Raw genomic sequence first — 19016 nt, forward strand, 5'->3', positions numbered from 1 at the left:
GCAAAAGCCTATGGAGTCCATCTTAAATTGACTTGAGATTTTGATCTGAAGTATTAATGAAGTAAATGAAAGCCTTCTTTCCTGTCACATGAATAGTTTCCCTGAAGTGTCATTGTTCACCCAACAGCTGATGGCTTACACTGGCCGGATCTTCAACATCCAAGTTGGGCTTTAATTTTCCAGCAGTGTGTCAACTCTAACACTATTGCATGCCTTCAGACTGGGAGGTGGAGGTAGGGTGAGGGGACAATCAGCTGCTTCTTTCTTATGAATGAGTTTTGGTTGGCTTCCAGAGAGCCAGTACTGTACTCAGTGGCTGTGCCAATGGAGTAAGGCTTTGCCTTTTCCTTCAGCAGTTTTGGAGATTTTGCAAATAAGCAAGCAGCTTGCCAGGGAAAGGCAGTATAACTGTGTATACGTAGTATATTAAGGTACATAGGTTAAGTTTAAATCTATATAGTTAAATATTTAATACATTATTTATATATATATATATATATATATATATAAAAATATATATAAATATATATATATTTATATATATATATATATAAATATATAAAAGTTCCTTTGCTCTGTTGGCCAATAAATCTTTTCTAGAGCCTTTGTCACCTGTTAATAATTTCATTAAGACAGATTTATGTTAAAACTTCACATAAATTTATCTTGCTTCCTGGTTATATTGCAGAAAAATATTAAATATTTGGCTTGCTGTGCTTTCTCTGATGTATGTTGACAGAAACAAGTGGGTTATCTAAAATGTCTTTATACTTTCCATGTGTGCATGGTGTTTTAGTTGATGGTTTACAAGACTTGGTTAAGTTCACGTCTAACTAAATACAGATACATCGTTTCTACAGTATAATTTTTGGTGTGCTTATGGTGTTCTACACTGTGTGAAGAAGTAGACAAATGTCATGTGGCTTAAGTTCAGTAGTCTCTCTCTCCTATGCCTCCTTTAATCTCCTAGCTGTATTAGATGCTACTGTTAATCTAAAATGCTCTTGCTATTTTAGGAGATGCCTACGTAACACCCATTGTCGGGAATTCTACTAAATACTTCACTGCTGAACCAGTTGCTCAGGTACCCTGCCTGCCCTTGTTGCTATGGGAGATTGGAAGACTGTTACTGTGCCAGTGCTGTCATCAGGTAAACTAGTAATATTTTGAATTTAGTGGATTTGCTAGCTCTTCCGGTGGTATTATAGCTGCTTAAGAGTGAGTGGGGTTTTATGAATGAGATGCTTCATGTTATTTAACATGCTGTTAACTGGTCTAGTAGATACAAAGCTTTTTTTTTTTTTTTTTTTTGGATCAAGTCCTTGTAGAAATGCTGCTTTAAAATACTATTCTTTCATATATATATATATATATATGAATGAAAGTTCTAATCAATTTTTTAAATATACTTTTCAGATTATCTTGCACTTTCAGAGAATTCTTAATTTGTTCTACGTTCTCATGCCTTATAAAATGATGACAAATTTATTAAAAGAGATTTTTTTTTTTTGCCTGCTTCTACCTAGTGGAAGATTTAATTATAGTACACACTTGCTTTGACTAAGGATATCATATTTTTGGAGGAATTTGTAACTAAATTTACAGCTTTTGCACCTGTATAAATAAAGCACATATGTTTTTTAGCAAGGCAATTATGAAAAAAGGTAGGAGAGTTCTTTCATGGAGGCAGGAATAGTAAAAGTTGAAAGATACAACACCTGAAAATGTTGTGAAATCTTTAGATTTTCTGTAGAAGTTTAGCTATCCTTCTTTTTATTGTGAGTTGTTTAATATGTTACGTTGTAATATTTCATTATAGATGACATTCTAAGCTCTAGACTTGTGTCTATAAAGAATAATTTTGGTATTTAAGGGATTTGTTTTTAAATTTTTTTTTTTTTTTGTATATGATGTCTTAAACTATCATCCCTGACTTGTTTCTTAATATTTTTAACTTTTAGATAGCAAAAATATTTTTCAGTATACCTCAGAAAAAAAGATATCACCCCCAAGCATGAACTCACAAGTGCTACGCTTGCCACTGCCTTCATCCAAAAGCATGCACAGCTTTTTCAGTGCCTTTTGCACAGAAGAGAATATTGAACAGAGTATATCCTATCTCAATAGGGTAAGCCAGATCTTCTTGTTTATTCGCCGTTGTTTGAAGATGACATTAAACCAGTTTTGGTAGTGAAGAAGCACTGGATTAGGAAGGCTTCTTTCTTAATGCTAAAGTTGGTGTGGAATGTATATTTTTCTTCATATAGGATTTCATCTGTTATTGTTTATCTGAGAGATTGAACCCCTTATTTATCCCCTCTCCCCTCTGTTTTTCACCAGGAATTGACAACATTGGGCTTCCCTTCTATTTATGTGGAGCCGAAAGGAAAAGAATTAAACTTAATATCCATCATAAATTGCATGAATGAATTACTTGTACAGCAGCACAAGAACCTTCGAGCTCAGGAAGAAGTAGAAATGCAGCACCTGAAACTGGGTAGTGATATGGATCACTTACAGAACTCCTATGCTAAATTAAAGGTAGAAAACAAGATAATTCCACCAATATAATGCAGCACTTGTGTTTAACAGATACTGTACGTTCTTAACAGTGAGTGAATTTTTTTGTTTTCCTCCCCAGTTCTAATCTGTGTTTGTATTTGTATGTGCATTCTTGTTTTTGATCTTTTTTTTTTTTTTTTTTGGAAGTGGAAGATTTGTTAATGAAATGTGAATTAGTGAAAGAATGGAAAACCTGCTTAGATCTTTCCTCAAGGAAGAGGGAAGACTGTTCAGTTTGGAAGTGTTGCATGGAAATGCATGCTGTAGGTGAAAATGCTAAACGCATCAGTTCAGCTCATTGAATATCATCTAATAGGGCATACCCTGTTCTAAAAGATAAATTCACAGTATTATTGTAATCAGTGATAGTGACATGTACTAGGAAAAGCAACCTACACAGGCCTTTTACTGCTCGTTCTCCATATGTGTAGCTTTTTTTTTTTTGTTAAATTCCTTGAATAGCTGACCACATAGCCTTTTCATAAAGACTGCTCATAAGCTTGCTGCCAAAAATGAGATTGTGGGTATTTATCCTGTGGTGTAAAATGAAACAGGTCTGCTACTGTTGAAAAGCTGTGAACTTCTAATGCATCAGCTAATGCTACTTCATGGGTACTCATGTGCAGTCATATCAGAAGACTGTTGTTTCCTTTGATTCTGCATGGAGAAGAAAAAATAAAAATCCAGTGCATGACTAAGGGCCTCATAAGTTTGTTTTTCAGTAAGACTGTCCAGCACTCTCCTTGTCAAATAGTGCTATAGCTTCTCAAAATCACAGGAGCCCTTCTGCTGAGATTAGTCAGTCACACAGGAGTGTTTTGATGTGACCTTAAAAATCAAGTGTAACTATAGTCATTTTAATACACTATGTATGATACTTTTCCTAGACAAATGGCTTTTAAGTTGAGAATGCAAAAAAACTTGCTAGCACTGCTTCAATGTCAGGACATTTAATTTATCTGTCCCCATACAAGGTTTCTTATGTAAACTCTTTCAGATATCGTGCGGCAATCCTCTTGACATATGCTATTGTGTTAAATGTGTTCAGATGTGATTTGCTGCTTAGAAACTTTTGATGCTTACATAACTTTACTCACTTCTAGCTCGCTGCACACGCAAGAAAAGAGTTTGTATGTAGTGTTTTCTTCTGACCATTCAAGGTGGCATTTTCAGGTTTGAGTCACATGTTTGTGGAAGAAAGTTCTTAAATGCCAGTTGTGCATAATCTGTTACAATGGGATCATTTGTCCAGCCTTACTCTATATATGTGAAATGTCCTATTTGTTTTGCTATGGTCACAATTTACATATCTATGTTAATTGTTCCCTGGATTATTTAAGAGAAACACTCCAGTAAAATGGTAGTCCCAAATTAAAACAGGTTGCTAAGTATCCACCTTCAATCCTGTGGTAGAGATACGCTTACAGAATCCTGACTTATTGAAAAAGCAGTAATTGTATAAGATAAGATATGTTAAATACCAAGCTAAATATTTTTTTTATTTTTTTTTGTGGATGGGAGTGTTTCTTTGTACTGGAGAATCATACTTGCTCCAGAAGATAGAACTAATTTGTCACTGAAAGTGCAAAGTGATCAAGAAACATCAGAGGTCAAATATAAGAAGACTTAACTCAAATGAGGTGACTTTGCAATTTGTTTTTTTGTATTGATACTGAACTATCAACATTCCTTTTTCTAGGAACAGCTGGAATTATCTAAAAGGGAAATAGTTGGACTTCAGGAAAGGGACAGACAACTGCAAAGCAAGAACAGAAACTTGCACCAGTTACTTAAAAATGAGAAGGATGAAGTGAGTTATGTACATCAACACAGATTATTACATAGGTTTTCAGTAGTATGATGTTTGCATGGTATCTGGTAGCTGTTTACTTTGATTTCTTTTTTTTTCTAATGAATGTTGTATTTCAGCAAAGAAATTGACACATTACATAAATTAAATAGGTTCTGCAAGGCGTAGGTCCAAGTTATAGTAATGGTAGATAGTACTGTAGAAACACGTGCAGTTTTCTCATACTTTTTGATTTTAACTTTATTTTGTAATGTTTAAATATTAAGATATTAAATATTAATATCTTATATTAAGGATATAAGAGGATACAGTGTGATTCAGTTGCTTCCTCAAGCCTATATGTATAGGAGCACTTATTTTTTTGTTATATTGTAGAGGAGAGTGGGGGCAGGGGATGGACCACAAAACCCACACTCATTAAACCTTAGATTCTTAGAAGAACCAAGATCAGAAAACACTTTGTTTAGTTTGGAATTTGTTTCCACGTTCTCCCCAGCCCTCTGTACTTAAATGGCTCCTAAATTTCCATGAATGTTCTCCGCATTCATAAACATGTTCATGTAGTTAGTAATCATAGTAGTATCTGTTTATAATGAACTTCATAAAGTTCTAGCTTAAAATGTTGAATGTTCTACATGTTGTTAAAGTTAAAACTGATGCTTTGGGGAAAAAAAAAAAAAACACTAATGATAGTATGGGTCTAGAATGTGCTTTATGATATGTTTGTTCTTATAGACTAAATAAAATAGTCTTTCTTTTCAATTCTGCTATCCAAAAGGAGCGATGTGTTTATTATTTTTTAGTGTAAAGCTAATAAACCTACTTTAGAGTTAATCAAATCCCAAACATTAATTACTGAAGCCAGAGAAGGTTATCACTTGAATCACTAAAAAATGTGCTTAGTTGTACTGACGAACTGTAGCATATGTTGCTTGTGGTGTTGGTTTGTGCGTAAAAGCAACAAAACTTCCTGAGACAGGTCAGAACCTATTTGTTAGGAGAGTACTCCTGATTTCTGTTGTCAATTCCTTTAACCAGAAGCAGTTTTAATAAATGTTATTTCACTTCTCCTCTTTGTTTTGGTTTTCTGAAGAAATGTTTCCTTATATGCATTAGATGAAATCTGTTTTTTATGTGGTTGTTTTTAGGTACAGAAGTTGCAAAACATAATTTCAAGTAGAGCTACACAGTACAATCATGATATGAAGAGGAAAGAGAGAGAATATAACAAATTAAAGGAACGCTTACATCAATTAGTCATGAACAAAAAGGACAAAAAAATTGGTAAGTAGAGTACCAGAACAAAATAGTTTGTTCTGTATGTTTAAAAATGCTTAAATTTGGTTCGGAGTGTATTCATATCGCTTTCCCAAGTGTTTAACTTGTGGATCAGTGAATGTGTTGTGAAATTCCTATCTCAGACAAAGCATGGAGACTGTCATTGGAAAGGAAGTCCTGATCTTCCTTTCTTATCCCTTCTGCTACTCTCCAAATGCTCTCAGTTGTTTGCCATTTGTAGCATGTTATATTTTTACTGAACAAAAATGGTTCACTAAACCAGAAAAAAATAATGTTGCTGAGTTGGTTTTTCTGCTGGTCTAGTTCGACACTGCATGTGGGTAAGCCAGGTTGGATTACGATGCCGTAGCAGGAACACCTATTTTGACAGTAGAAAATCACTAGATATCAGCACAGTAATCTCTAGAAGCCTCACCCTAAGGTGAACAAATCTTAACTTGTATCATGTTGCTGACTCTGGTTAGATAATGCTAGTTGAAGTATCAGCAAGGTCAAAATAATCAGCTTTTAAATCTAGTTCCTGTTTCCTTGAGAGCTAACTAGAATTGAACTTTGACTCCTAACCTGATGTGATTTCAAAATAATCGATTTATATAAAAGCTGAAATATGGATGAAAGTGCTGTTAAGAAATGTATAAAATAAGAGACAGGATGAGAACACGCCCACCCCAGGTTTCCAAACACAAGAAGTTATTTATTTTTCTTGATTATCTTACTCTTGTTCAGGAGGGCAATGTGGTCTCACCTGGGTCTTAAGACTGAGGGAAACATTTAGGTAATGTGGTCTCTTGACAATAATTATGTGTAAAAGCAAACAAGTAAATGTAGTGTTATCTAAGTATTCATATACTTGCATATTTTTTCATGCTTTGAAATATCCTTTTCACTTGCAGCTATGGAAGTTCTAAATTATGTTGGTAGAGCTGATGGGAAGAGAGGTGCATGGAGGACTGATAAGACAGAAGCCAGGTGAACTTCTAGTTGTTATAGAACAACATTAATTGACACATATGCTGTATTTGTTGTCTTGTTACTGTAAGATTTCTGCTTCTAGAAATGAAGAAGAAATGTACAAAGTTCTGTTAAGTGACTATGAGCAACGCCAGAAGCAGCTTCTAGTGGAAAATGCTGAGCTGAAAAAAGTTCTTCAGCAAATGAAGAAAGAGATTATTTCACTTCTCCCACCACAGAAACAAAAACCTAAAGAAAGGTCTGAAGATGGGCCAGTAAGTACCCTTCAGTTAAAATTAAATGTGTGATAGTTTGCAGTGCTGGAGCCATTTGATCATCAAAAAGGTAAACTTTCTCTTGTAGGACTTGCTGTGGATTACATACCCTGTGCTGTACTTGAAATCACCCATGTTTAAATGGTCTAGTTCTGTCCATGAACAATAGCAAGTCTGTTCTTCCTAGTCAATACGTGGGAAGCTTGAAAGTATACTTCAGATAAATGTTAGATGTAGTTACCTGTATGTAATTCTCTATAACGATGCAGTTTGGATTTTGTCTGCCTTTCATAGTAGGAAGCTGAAACTGGCTTCCAAGGTGCTTATGCAAGTATTTCCATAAAAGGTGGAAATGTGGTTAAGATAGATGTTTTAATGCCCAGACACATAGAACTACTGTACCAGTACTCAGTAAATGAAAAAAATGAAGTGCTGAATACTATGTGTGTAAAAATGTATATAGAAAAGCAACATAATATTAAGGAAAAAAGAATCAACTGTTGTGAAATTTCAGTTCAGCTGAGCACACAGGCACTGACTTCAACACTATGACAAATGAGGGACAAAGTACAAAAAGGGAAGCCGTATGAACTTTTCTAAACTGTTAAAGCTTTCCATAGAAACCACAGAGGGTGAGGGTAGAGGAAATGTAATTAGTGTGTGTTCTGTTTAGTCCATGGGTTAGACCAGTTAGTTCATTTTGCAGAGCTGCTGGTATATTGGAGGAATATGTTTTTTCCCAAGTGAGATGGCTTAGTGTTTTTTCTCCAGTCCTAAGTATTTTTTTTTTTTTTTACACAGGATATTTTATGGCTACTCCAGACTAGGATTTCATGAGGTTAGCATGCATACATACACATACATGTATGTATACGTATATAAATGAATGTTTTTATATAAAATGACAAAAACCTCTAAAAAAAATACTGTTTTTTTTTTTTTCTTACAATTCTTGCTTTGTTCCTTAAGATCTTAAATGATACAGGTTTGAAAGAAAGTACTTACTTCATATGTAAATGAATTATTTAGATGCCTTTGAACTTAATTTGGAATTTCCCATCACATTTTTCTTATGTACTTGTAGCTAAAGAGGCTTGTATAGAATGGTTTAGATGCTTGAGAGGAGTGGGGTATTCATGTCAGGTGTTTAAATAGCTATAGCTTATTAATTTATATCCACTAAGTTGTTGCAGGCTAGTCCTCTCAGACTTTTCTGTCTCATCTCTTTGAGATGGCATTCAGGTTTGGTATTTGAACAATAGGGTGAAATGCAACTGAATGGGCTACTTCCATTGTACCATAGGGTGTGTTCTGGATTTACTTAGTTCTCAAAAGGAAAAAAATAGTCTTTATAGATAATGGAAACACTGTCTTTACCATCTAAAATCCTGCTCGTTCTGTGTAGTGAGCCTGTAACAATGGAACTTCTCAGCAATCTGAACTTCTTTTGTGGAGATTTGTGATGCTAAGTTAGAGTCTTGCTACCTTTATAAATTGTCTTCGTGTCACGGTTTTGGGGAGTGCCACATTACTTCTCTTTCTTCATCATTATGCCATCAGGGAATTACTCTCTAACAGACAAATTTTCCCTGGAAGAAAAATCTTTTCTATATATATTAATTTTACTTTGGTTTGGTAAATTAAACCTGTATACATATTTAAATAAACAAATATGTCTACTTGGAATGGTAAGGTGGTTTGCATCACACTTCGCTTCTACTTTTACAGGTGTTGTCAGACCTGGAGGAGGACATCGGAGAATTAAATAAAGAGAATATGTGGGAACTGTCATGTGAAACTGTGCGAGAGCAGCTTACCAACAGCATTAGAAAACAATGGAGAATGTTGAAAAATCATGTTGAAAAGCTGGACAACCAAGGTGATGATTAACACAATTACATGTACATATAAAATGCTGCTAACTTCATTTGGTATCATAATCTTTGAATTTACTTTAGTCTGTCTAAACTACATAAAAGCTAAAATAGAAGGGATTGTGACCTGGTAGACTTCCTGAAAAAGCTTGTGATTTACATTTTTGGTATGAGTTTTAACTGAATGAAGTTAGGAAAGCAATTGCATAGCAAGCCTGTTATCCTGAAAACAGACATGATTAATCGTTTGGCACAGTAAGCAACGATTTTCTGAAGAAATAACTATCTTTTGTTTGGAAATACATGCCCTGTAATAAATGTTTGTTTTCTTTTCCCACCTTTTTGAGCTGTTTGAATAATGCAGATATAACAATTTGAATCAAACGGATGCAAAATATGTAAATCCTTCCTGGAGCTTAGCCTTGCCACATCCATACCTCTAAGTCTTCTGCTGGCATTCTAAAGTGAACTGGTTGATGGAATGGTGCTGGACTCTTCTCATTTCCAGCTGTTAAACAGCATTAAAAGACAGCTAAAAATATATAAAATTCTTTCCTAGTATTACTTTTCCCATGTAAGCAAATGCTGCTGCTACCACAGGGATGTTTGCAGACAGGAATAATACTGAGAAGGTCATGCATTCAGTTGCAAATAAAAGAGCAGATGGTCTATAAGAACATGTTTATGCCATAGAAAGGATTTTAAGATCACTTGTTCTGAGTAATAGTTCATTTTGTATAGCTAACTGAGAAGTAATTGTAAGCATCAGGAAAAAATGCTTTGTGTATTTGTGCTTTTCTTGGAGTCACCTTTCTTTTTCTTTTTTTTTTTTTTTTTCTTTAATTTACAGAGATGACTGTTCTAGTTCCTTAGCATTCAGTTAATGTTCAATTGCTGTCACCAGGGGATCAAAATTTGGCTTATTATGATCACTATGATAGTTGTGCATGAAATAAAATTCTGCATTATATGATTGTACAAAAATACATTTTATTCCTCTAATTGATTCCTTTGCTGGGGTAAAAATACGCACACAATGTTCTGGCTGTAAGCTCTGTTTCTCCTTCACAGAACTTGAGGGAAAGTCTTTCTTTTTTTGTCTGTGATATATATAGTTACTGTCATATTTTATGAACACCCAAGCCCTTCAAAAATTGGCTCAGAAGAATAGGCTAACAACATATCAGTGAAGTCTTCATTTGTCTTGATTTTCATTAAATAACTGCTGAAGCAAGTGTTTTTTGTGTGTGACACTTCTGTTGCAGTGCAGACTTGTAATTTACCCAGGGAAATGTAAAACAGATACGTTGTAATTTTTTTCTGAACTGGTTATTGTGCCAGTTACTGGTTACTGTGTGTGTAGCACCAGTTTTGGTGCTCTTGTTCTGATAGAAGTAATTTTGAATATGTACGTGTCTTTTGGGATAAAACAAATACGGATTAAAAACCTTTGCTATTACTCTGAGCCCCCAGTGCTGTGAGGGATTTTTGTCCTAAGTAGCTTTTTTCTTCCCTTAGTGTCACGTGTGCATTTAAGAGCTTTGGATGACAAAGATGTAATTTCAAGGGAAGACCACGAGCTGGAAACTGAAAAGCTAGAATTAGAAATTCAGCAGTGTAAAGAAATGATCAAAACTCAGCAACAATTGTTACAGGTAGCAGGCTTTAATTTTTTTCTCAATTGAGTGTGTGTGTGTGTGTGTTTAATATGTCACTTCTCACCTCTGAACCTTTTTCCTTTATTTGATTATTCTTTTTAATAGGAAGTCTTAGTGGTTGGTCTGAGTATGCGTGCTAGTTAGTTGGTTAGTAATCTAATGAGTTTGTAATTCTGATAAGAATAATTTTGGGGGGGTGGGGTAGGGGGGTGGTGGTGGGACGGGGGAGGGTGAACAAATACGAGGGAGGAGGCTGGGGTCAGCTGCCTGAACAGAGATGTTTTGTTACCTGCCTGAAACTCTGGCCCCATCAACTGTGTTGTTTGTATATCAAACTTCAACCTTTTTTTTTTTTTTTTTAATAAAACTGAATTTATGGAAATCCTGCACATCTTTATAGGCCTTCCCAAATTAATATTAGTCTTTCGTTGCTTTATATTTGCAGCAGCAGCTTATGTCTCCATGTGATGATGACACCACTCTGTTACTACAGGACTGCTATTTGTTGGAAGAAAGAGAACGTCTTCAGGAAGAATGGAGGCTATTTCAAGAACAAAAAAAGAATTTTGAGAAGGAACGAAGAAGTTTTACAGAAGCTGCTATTAGATTAGGACTTGAGGTATTAGAAAAATGGAAAGGTATTAGAAAAGGAATTGCTATGAAAGATGGGTTGCTATTATTAGAATAAAACTATTTAACACACACTGAAGTGCAGCCATCTAACAATTTCTGTATGGAGATGTTAACAAGCAGCTTATTCTCATACTGTATAAAACATCTTTTGGCAATTGTGGCAGGTCATTTAGTTGGCACTTCAAAAAAAAAAAAATTCAGGTGTACTGGAAAATGCAGTTACTGCAACTGGAATGACCCATTTTTCTTGCAGCTTTTGAAATTTCTAAGCACTTCTGAAAAATCAGTCTGCTTATTTATTAAATGCTTTATTAAATCCTGTGCTTATGCAAATTTTTGTCAGATTTGGCTATGGTGTTGAGTTCTCAAAGACTTCTAAACATTTCTAAACCAATGACTATTGCAGATAGACAAAATAACTGCTGTCTTTGTCTTAGTAGGGTCACTTTCTGTTCTTGTAGTTAAGCCGTCCAGTAAACATGCATACTGGAATGGAATGGGGGTAGATATGTCTATAAATGAGCTCTAGCATGTGTCCTTTTCTCTAGTCAGTAGTTAAGGTCAAAACATGAAGGGGATTACAAGTGAGCAGGAGGGAACATAAAATGTCAAGAACTGAATATTTTGGATTTTCCTTGAGATGTTGGCACAACAGTAGTTCATGCAGTGACAAATATTGGTACAAGCCACTACATATATAGATACATGTTCTTCAAGTTTTTCATTTAGTGTTGAGAGATGAGAAATACTAATAGTTCGTCCAGAAATGTTTAAGACTACATTGCAGCAAAAACGTTAACTACCTATGCTTCTGCTTGTTAAAATAATACAATTCGAAAGGAGAAACAAGGAAGTAGAAGCAGTACTCTAAGTTTCATAGTTATCTGTGGAAAAAGTAAGCTTGTTCTATTTTCTGCTGATACAGTAAAAAAAAATATATATATATATATAATGGGAACATCCCATTTCACTGATGGTTTTGGAGATACAATAGCTTGTCTCTTGATTGCACAGCCTTTAGACCTCTTGAAGATTGTCTTTAGCCAGTGTTTTCCTCTTCTGTGCTCATAGAGGAGTTGGAAAAGGAAACATCCCCTTTCTGCCTCAGTTTTGGATGGAAATAATCAGTGTTATTTTCAGTCACCTTCATCTGTTTATGAAAAAGCTGAAGGTTGAGGTTTAAGTAGTAATCCTTATTGGCAGCTGCTCAGAAATAAGGGGTACTTGCAGGAGGTAGTGCTGCACTGTGGGGGCAGGAGAGCACAGGAGGCAGTGATAGGAGATTGTGTCACTGGAGTGGAGAACAGTAAAATGAAGGGATTATTCAGACCTCTGTGAAACAAGCCATGGGGTTTGGCTTGTAAATAAATACCTCCTCAGCTAATCCTTGTAGGATTTAAAGGCTTGCCTTTAAATCTCATGACTGTAATTCTGTGTTAAACTGCTGGCTCACTTTAGTTGCATGTACATGCCACGACTTCTGATTTTTAGATGGAATAACATCAGTGTAATGCAGACTAAGCTTGTTTGTGTGGTCCTAAGTGTAAACTGACATTTCTTTTCCTAGAGAAAGGCATTTGAAGAAGATAGAGGAGCATGGTTGAAGCAACAGTTCTTAAGTATGTCTACTGATCACAAGCACTCTGAAAATGTGACAACTTCAAGTGCCTTCTTAGGAAGCAAGTATTTGGTTCAAATTATGTTACTGTAGTATGATTTTCTTCCCCTTTTAACTAGAAGATGTAAAACTACTTAAAACAAATAAACCTACCCAAAACAAACATACAGGAAAAGCAAATAAAAAAACTTTCCAGGAGAAACTTTACCAATTTCACTTACTGTATGCCTTTACCTGTCAGGCTAACTGATAGTTCAAAAAGGGAATCTTGGTAATTCCCTGCCTGATAATTACCTATGTAATGAACTTAGATCTGAGAAGGGATCAGGTGAATGTTAAGTACCTGACAGCTTAGCTCGTAAGAACAGAGAACTCTTGGAATTACCAAATTAATTAAAATGTGGGCATATTCATTATCAAGGCTGTTGCAAAAACTCATGACATGTAGAGATCTTCATAGATCAGAAACAAGCTCTGAAGAACGCAGCATTTGCTCTTTGAGATGAGGCAATACTAAACATGCATTCCCATATAAATTCAGTAAAACAGAATCCTTTGTAAAAATACTGTAAATAATGATAAAATAACTTATATAATAAGGTAATTATAATTATCTATTATAGGTAAAGTATGATTATAATATAAATATAATGATAAAATAAATTTGAGTGATAAACAATAGGATTTAAAGATTCAAATCTTCGAAGAATCATTTCCTCAAAAAAGATAATATGGCTATATGAGTGTTTTATAACATGTTCGTAGTTTGGAATATTGTTTTCATTTAAAATATTTTTGAATTCCTCTTTCCCATGTTTTTTTTTTTTTTCTTTCAAACTGATAAATTGATTTCCCACCCCTCCTTATGGCTGAATACGCAAATTCGGTGTTTTGGTCTTTACTGCTGAGTTTTTGATAATTCCCCTGCCCTGTTTCTTAGAAAGTAACAGCAATCTTTGTTAAACTGATTCTTGTTGTGGGAGTCAGCATTTTTAGATAAATGCATAAAAGAACTAGCAAGTAAAGATAAAACAGTTGAATTTGTATTCTTGTTAGGTAACTAGTTTGCCTCTTGTATTCCGTGTCCTCCTTGTTTCTCCTCCATGCAATTCCTGTAGTGCTTTTGTAAGTGTATCTTCCATAGTAAGAAAATGTTTTTATTTTTAGAAACAGATTTTAAATGTTATGGCTTGTTTCTCATGAAGAATGACTTGATTTTAATGATGTGTGAGCAGCTTCATTTTTTTTAAGGCTGTATACCAAAGCTTTTGATTTGCAATTAACTTTTTAAAGTTCCAGTGGCTGTATTTATTATTATAGACATGCAAAAAGTTGGGAGGGGGAGTGTTTGTGCTTGGTTTTGGTTTTGCTTTTTTTGTTTGTATTTTTACTGCAGAAGACACAAAGGATGTAGTCCTTCAAATGTTTTCTATTGTAGTGTATTTTAAATGATATGTATGCCTTCTAGGTTCTGACCAAGACGGTCGGTTACTGAATTCCACATCTCAGCAAAGAAAACCTCACTGTACACTGAGTGGACCTGTTTCAGCTGAACCCTGCCAGACATCTCAGTACATTTCACGTAACAGGTATCTGAAATCATGTGGATATTTTTTTTCTTAGTGCTGAACTCTATGTAGAACAGAGGCTAAGTTATGATAATTTACAGAAAGTCTAATCTAGGTCTTATGATTGATAGCAAAATATCAATATCGTAAAAACAGCATTGTGATTCTCTCTGAAGTGTAATTTGTAAATGAATATGTAGTTATTTACACTAACTTTCTTTTATACCAGTTCCAATGCGGCATCAAAGAAACCTGCTGGAGACAGCAAGCCAAATCAGTGGGAGGAAAGTGACGAAGGAGAAATTGAGTAATGCACAAAGTCACAGGAAGACTGGAGTTGGCACTCTTTGCTATGTAGAAACTTGCACATAGAACAACTGCCTTAGATTTCCTAGGGTTGCCTGCTGTTCTGTTAGCGATGTGTTCATAAACACCATTCTAAAGTGAAACTGAATGCTGTGAGTTTGTTCATTCTTGGAAGATTATGTGGTGATCTGAATTGTGATGTATGTAGGTGTGCGCACACATGGCTTATTTTTTTTGGACCGTTTCTTGCAACTCTTGGAAGATGTTTATTAAAAATATATAAAAGCTTTGATATTTTTCTAGTAACAGAAGCTGTGATTCTGTGAATGAAACAGTGGTCTGAAACTTTGGCTGTAACAAAATATTGGATCCTAATCCTTTCATCATGGACAGAGCACTTTTAGGAATTGTTTAATTATTGCAAACACTCATTTATGTCTGAAGTCTAACTGGCATTAAAACTTCTTTTGCCTCAACTTGAATGTACAGTATACTGTAGATTTTTAACAAAACAAGTTATATATTTATTAAGTTGTGTGATTTGAAAATACCTCTTTGATATTTCAGGTGACCTAAAGCGCAAAATCTTTATATATTTGTAAATAGACAAAGTGATTATGCTAAGAAACCATGAAATGAAATACATGCATCCATAATATTATTTTACATGGTATTTTAAATTGTTTTATAGTGATACTCAGTTTACAGATGCATTAGGACTTTCAATGGCTAAGTCAGGAATCAAATTATTTCAAATGTGAACAATAAATGTTTAAGTCTATTCTAAGAAACCGTTGTTCTGTGTTTCATGAGCACTGCACTTTTAAGCCATCAGGGTTGTAGGGCCAAGGTTCACTATGTTACCAAATCTGTCTGATGCTGATTTTGTTTTGTTTCTTTTTAGTGGACTCCAGAATTTTTGGGGTAGTCCTAGGAAAATCTGCTTTGTTTATAACTTCCTAAAAAATAGCCATGTAGATAAAATGTTTCAAGTGTCCTTCAACTGAATACAAAGCATGCGCTTTTCCTTGCCCATTACACATTCCCTTGCCCATTACACATTCATCTCTTGTCTTTTGAATGTTCATGTATTTGTTAATGCACGGGTGTTGCTCCAGCCCTAGTCCAATTGACCTTTTGGAAGGTGTCTAAGAAACTTTTGCTCTTCTCAGCATCATAGGAAGGAAAAACTCTAAAGCTTAGAACCCTATACTGAAAATACATTGCTGCTGTGCCCCTTATCTTCACAACTGGTTGTACTAGAGCAACTGGACTACCTGAAAAAAAAGTAACAATAGAATAATGAGAAAGAAAGGAAACTGGAATTCATGGAGCTAAGATAGAAAACACTGAAGTTTTTGCTGGTTAGTTCAGTGCCTTCAGTTACAGCTCAAAATGAGGTAGCAGTCAATGCAAGCTGCAGAAGATGCTGTGTAAGAACTGTACTGAACCTTAAAGAAGCAGAATTGTATATATTGATCTGGTTGGTCATATCTTTCTGCTGAAATATTTTTTTTTTTTAGTAGTCTTTTAAAACGTTTCTCCAGTTCCTTCACAATAAGTGAACACTACTCATATCATCTGTATAGGTATTGCTGAGCTTACACCTTCCACTCAATGCTGAACAGAGCTTATGTGACTTTTAGTTATGGAAGAGTAGAAATAGTATCCAAAAGCATGCTCAAAGATGTAAACTGAAAATTTTCGTATAGTGACAAATGAGAGAAGAGCAGTTTTCATGCAATTTACCAGCAAGATTCTTATTTTCAGACTATTAGTTTACTCAATATCATGGAATTGTAGAATGGTTTGGGTTGGAAGGGACCTTAAAGATCATCTAATTCCAACCCCTCTGTGTGGGCAGGGACACCTTCTACTATATCTGTAAATCCATGGTTGAGGCAATTAACAGGATGCCACTAGGGGCTGCTGCTGTTCTGAAGTAATTAAGGTATGTTCTTCGGTGCTTTCTTGTAACACTTAAACATGTTCTTGCTGGATAATTTAGTTGGATTTTTGACTAGATATCTTTTCATGACAGTCACTTTTAATACAATAATGCCTCTGAAGAGCAAAGTAATTTACTTATTTAATCTTTTGTGCTTATTGAATGATTAGGAACTGATAAATATTTTATACTAACTTTTTGCTTTAACTTTCTGTAACCCATGCCATGGAAGTGGAAATTCAGTTTAATGCTTATACGGAAGAACCAGCTGTGTTAGAAGTATGTATGTGAGTGAGCCCTGAGCCGACCTTGGGGTACAGAGTCAGTCCTGTCTCTGTAAAGAAGGCAAGCATGCCTAGAGTTTTCGGATTACCATACCTAGTGATCAGGAAGCTTCTAAAACTGCAGCTACTGCTAATAATGTCCTGGTTGGTAGGTGGTGACATTATTTCCAACACAGCAAAGTATATAACCTTTAGGATCTTACATAATCATAGACTGTTGAGGAGCAGAGGGGAAGGCTACTCAGGAATGCCATACACATGTGTTACCACACATAGGCACCTATTTGAGATAACGAAGCATGTGGCCTATTAAGAAGGAACAAGAAGTGCTAGCTGTAGTGCAATGACATGTAAAGTTATTGTTTGCTAGCTATGCATGATATTGAAAAGATGAGTGATTCTCTTAGGCTCTATGGTGTTTTATTTCACATGATCTTTAAACATGGCATGCTTTGTATGTGCTATCTAGGTTTCTTTTTCAGTCTATGTGGTGGGAGGGTGCTTTTACTATAAATGTAAGTCTGATTAGGTAGGAGACCTTACTTTCCAGGGTTAGTTTGCAGTTGTTAAGCTTTTCTTTCTTTTTTTTTTTTTCTTTTTTTTTTTTTCCTTTAAGGATGATACAAAATAGCTTTTGTAAAACAGGCTGTATAGCAAACAATAATAAAAGATTTACTTATGAAAAATTTCTCCCTACAAACCAGCCCCCATCCTAATTTGAAGTACTGCTTCCAGTAGCTTCTGCAGACTTGCTCTGCTTAGTTGCAGCAGAATGAAAATGCTCCAATGTGTATTAAAAAAATCAGACCATATCCTTTCTTTTCTCTGGGATTACTGTATGTACACTTCAACTGGACCAAGGTAACTATTTAGTAAATTTCCTAAATAATATCCATTTAAAGAGTAAACAAAAAATTGGTATTTCCAGGATAATGGAAATACTTTGTGTTGCATGCTACTATTTGTGCTTTCTTTTTTTTTCTGATCCCTGGGAAAAATATTCATGTTGTTTGATAGTTTATTATTATTTGTTACAATACATCTGTTCTCCAATGTTCACTACTCCCAGCAAGGTTGTGCTATACTTGCACAAAAAGCAGCAACCCATAACAGATATTCTAGTTTTCACATTGATGCTGTACTCATGTACATGCACAACTCAAAACAAAACATGACTACGAGACTTGCAACTAACTGTAATGCATAACATGTAAGTTTGTTATAAAGAAATGGTCAGCTATTTAAAAAAAAAAAAAAAAGTTATAGGGAAGAGCTGGCTGTGCATCATTGTGAGGTTATAACCATGGCACAGTGTGCTTGTCTGCTTAAACTTAATAACAGGTTGATAATCATGTAATCGTGCCATTTCTGGCAAATTTCTGCAACAACACTGTAGTATTCTGGAGTGAATTCTATGGCAGTTTCCAAAATAGAGGCTGCACGACACCAGGTGGATTTAAAATTCAGATGAAATCCATTTGAAAAAGTCAAAACTCGTGGAATAACAGTCTCAGAAGAGCATTTACTAGAAAATGCTGGAATAGAAAATGTGTAGTTCATTTGTGGTCATTAAAACATTGTTTGCCACAAACTACTCTCTTGTGGTAAATCTTGTAGGTACTGTGGGAACAGAAATAAAGTGACTGAATAACCAGTATGTTGTAGATTTTGAATTAGAGTAGAATTAAAGAGTTTTTGTGTGATTTGAAGCTTTCTGCATTGCTTGAAGTTGCCCCTCCAGAGCTAACCTTAAACTCGGAAGATCCTGCACGTTTTTTTTGGTCTTTGTTGTTGATCCAGCTGCCACCCAGCTCACTTTGGAAGGCTAACTTTTTTGTTTGTGGCTGACAAGAACTTGTTTGTCCTTTTTCATGATTATCTATCACCATGTTCAAAAAGGGCAAGAACTTTTTGTGCATCTCCCATTTCTGAAGACACCTGGCCCAATGCAGAAGTTCTAGTTGACCTGCACTTCTATCCTCCCTGCTTGCTGCTGAGAATCCCTGTGGGTTTTAATTGTTCACGTTTAGCTGTCGTTTACCTTGGAAGACAAACTATTTACAGAATGCTTATGAAACCTTCATTCATTTAAAAAATATTCCTGGTCAGTGTGACCGGAGCTGAAAGGACACATTGGTCCTGTGATTTAAACAGATTTTTATTTTTTTTCTCAGTTGGATGTTAAGCGTGCTTTGGTGCATATGTATATATAAGAATAGCAAGGGTTTAT

The 19016-nt window shown here is 35.0% G+C and overlaps 1 protein-coding gene across 6 annotated transcripts in view; it reads left to right on the plus strand.

Annotated features, from left to right (window-relative positions):
- SSX2IP (SSX family member 2 interacting protein) overlaps window positions 1-15345 on the plus strand; it is a 28457-nt gene extending 13112 nt beyond the window's left edge. For 3 of the 6 annotated variants that reach the window (XM_084528655.1, XM_084528656.1, XM_084528654.1), the window contains exons 3-15: window positions 1017-1150; window positions 1962-2128; window positions 2341-2541; window positions 4262-4372; window positions 5521-5656; window positions 6565-6640; window positions 6726-6897; window positions 8626-8776; window positions 10290-10426; window positions 10875-11048; window positions 12630-12741; window positions 14149-14269; window positions 14478-15345. In XM_084528655.1, coding sequence (XP_084384781.1) covers window positions 1108-1150; window positions 1962-2128; window positions 2341-2541; window positions 4262-4372; window positions 5521-5656; window positions 6565-6640; window positions 6726-6897; window positions 8626-8776; window positions 10290-10426; window positions 10875-11048; window positions 12630-12741; window positions 14149-14269; window positions 14478-14559 — 1683 coding nt within the window. In that variant the 5' untranslated portion in view covers window positions 1017-1107 and the 3' untranslated portion in view covers window positions 14560-15345. The remainder of the gene's footprint in view (window positions 1-1016; window positions 1151-1961; window positions 2129-2340; window positions 2542-4261; window positions 4373-5520; window positions 5657-6564; window positions 6641-6725; window positions 6898-8625; window positions 8777-10289; window positions 10427-10874; window positions 11049-12629; window positions 12742-14148; window positions 14270-14477) is intronic. The other 3 variants (XM_084528657.1, XM_084528659.1, XM_084528658.1) reach the window with 3 other exon arrangements.
- The last annotated feature ends 3671 nt before the right edge of the window (window positions 15346-19016 follow it).

Source organism: Aythya ferina (genome assembly GCF_964211825.1).
Source record: "Aythya ferina genome assembly, chromosome: 8".
Classification (NCBI taxonomy): domain Eukaryota; kingdom Metazoa; phylum Chordata; class Aves; order Anseriformes; family Anatidae; genus Aythya; species Aythya ferina.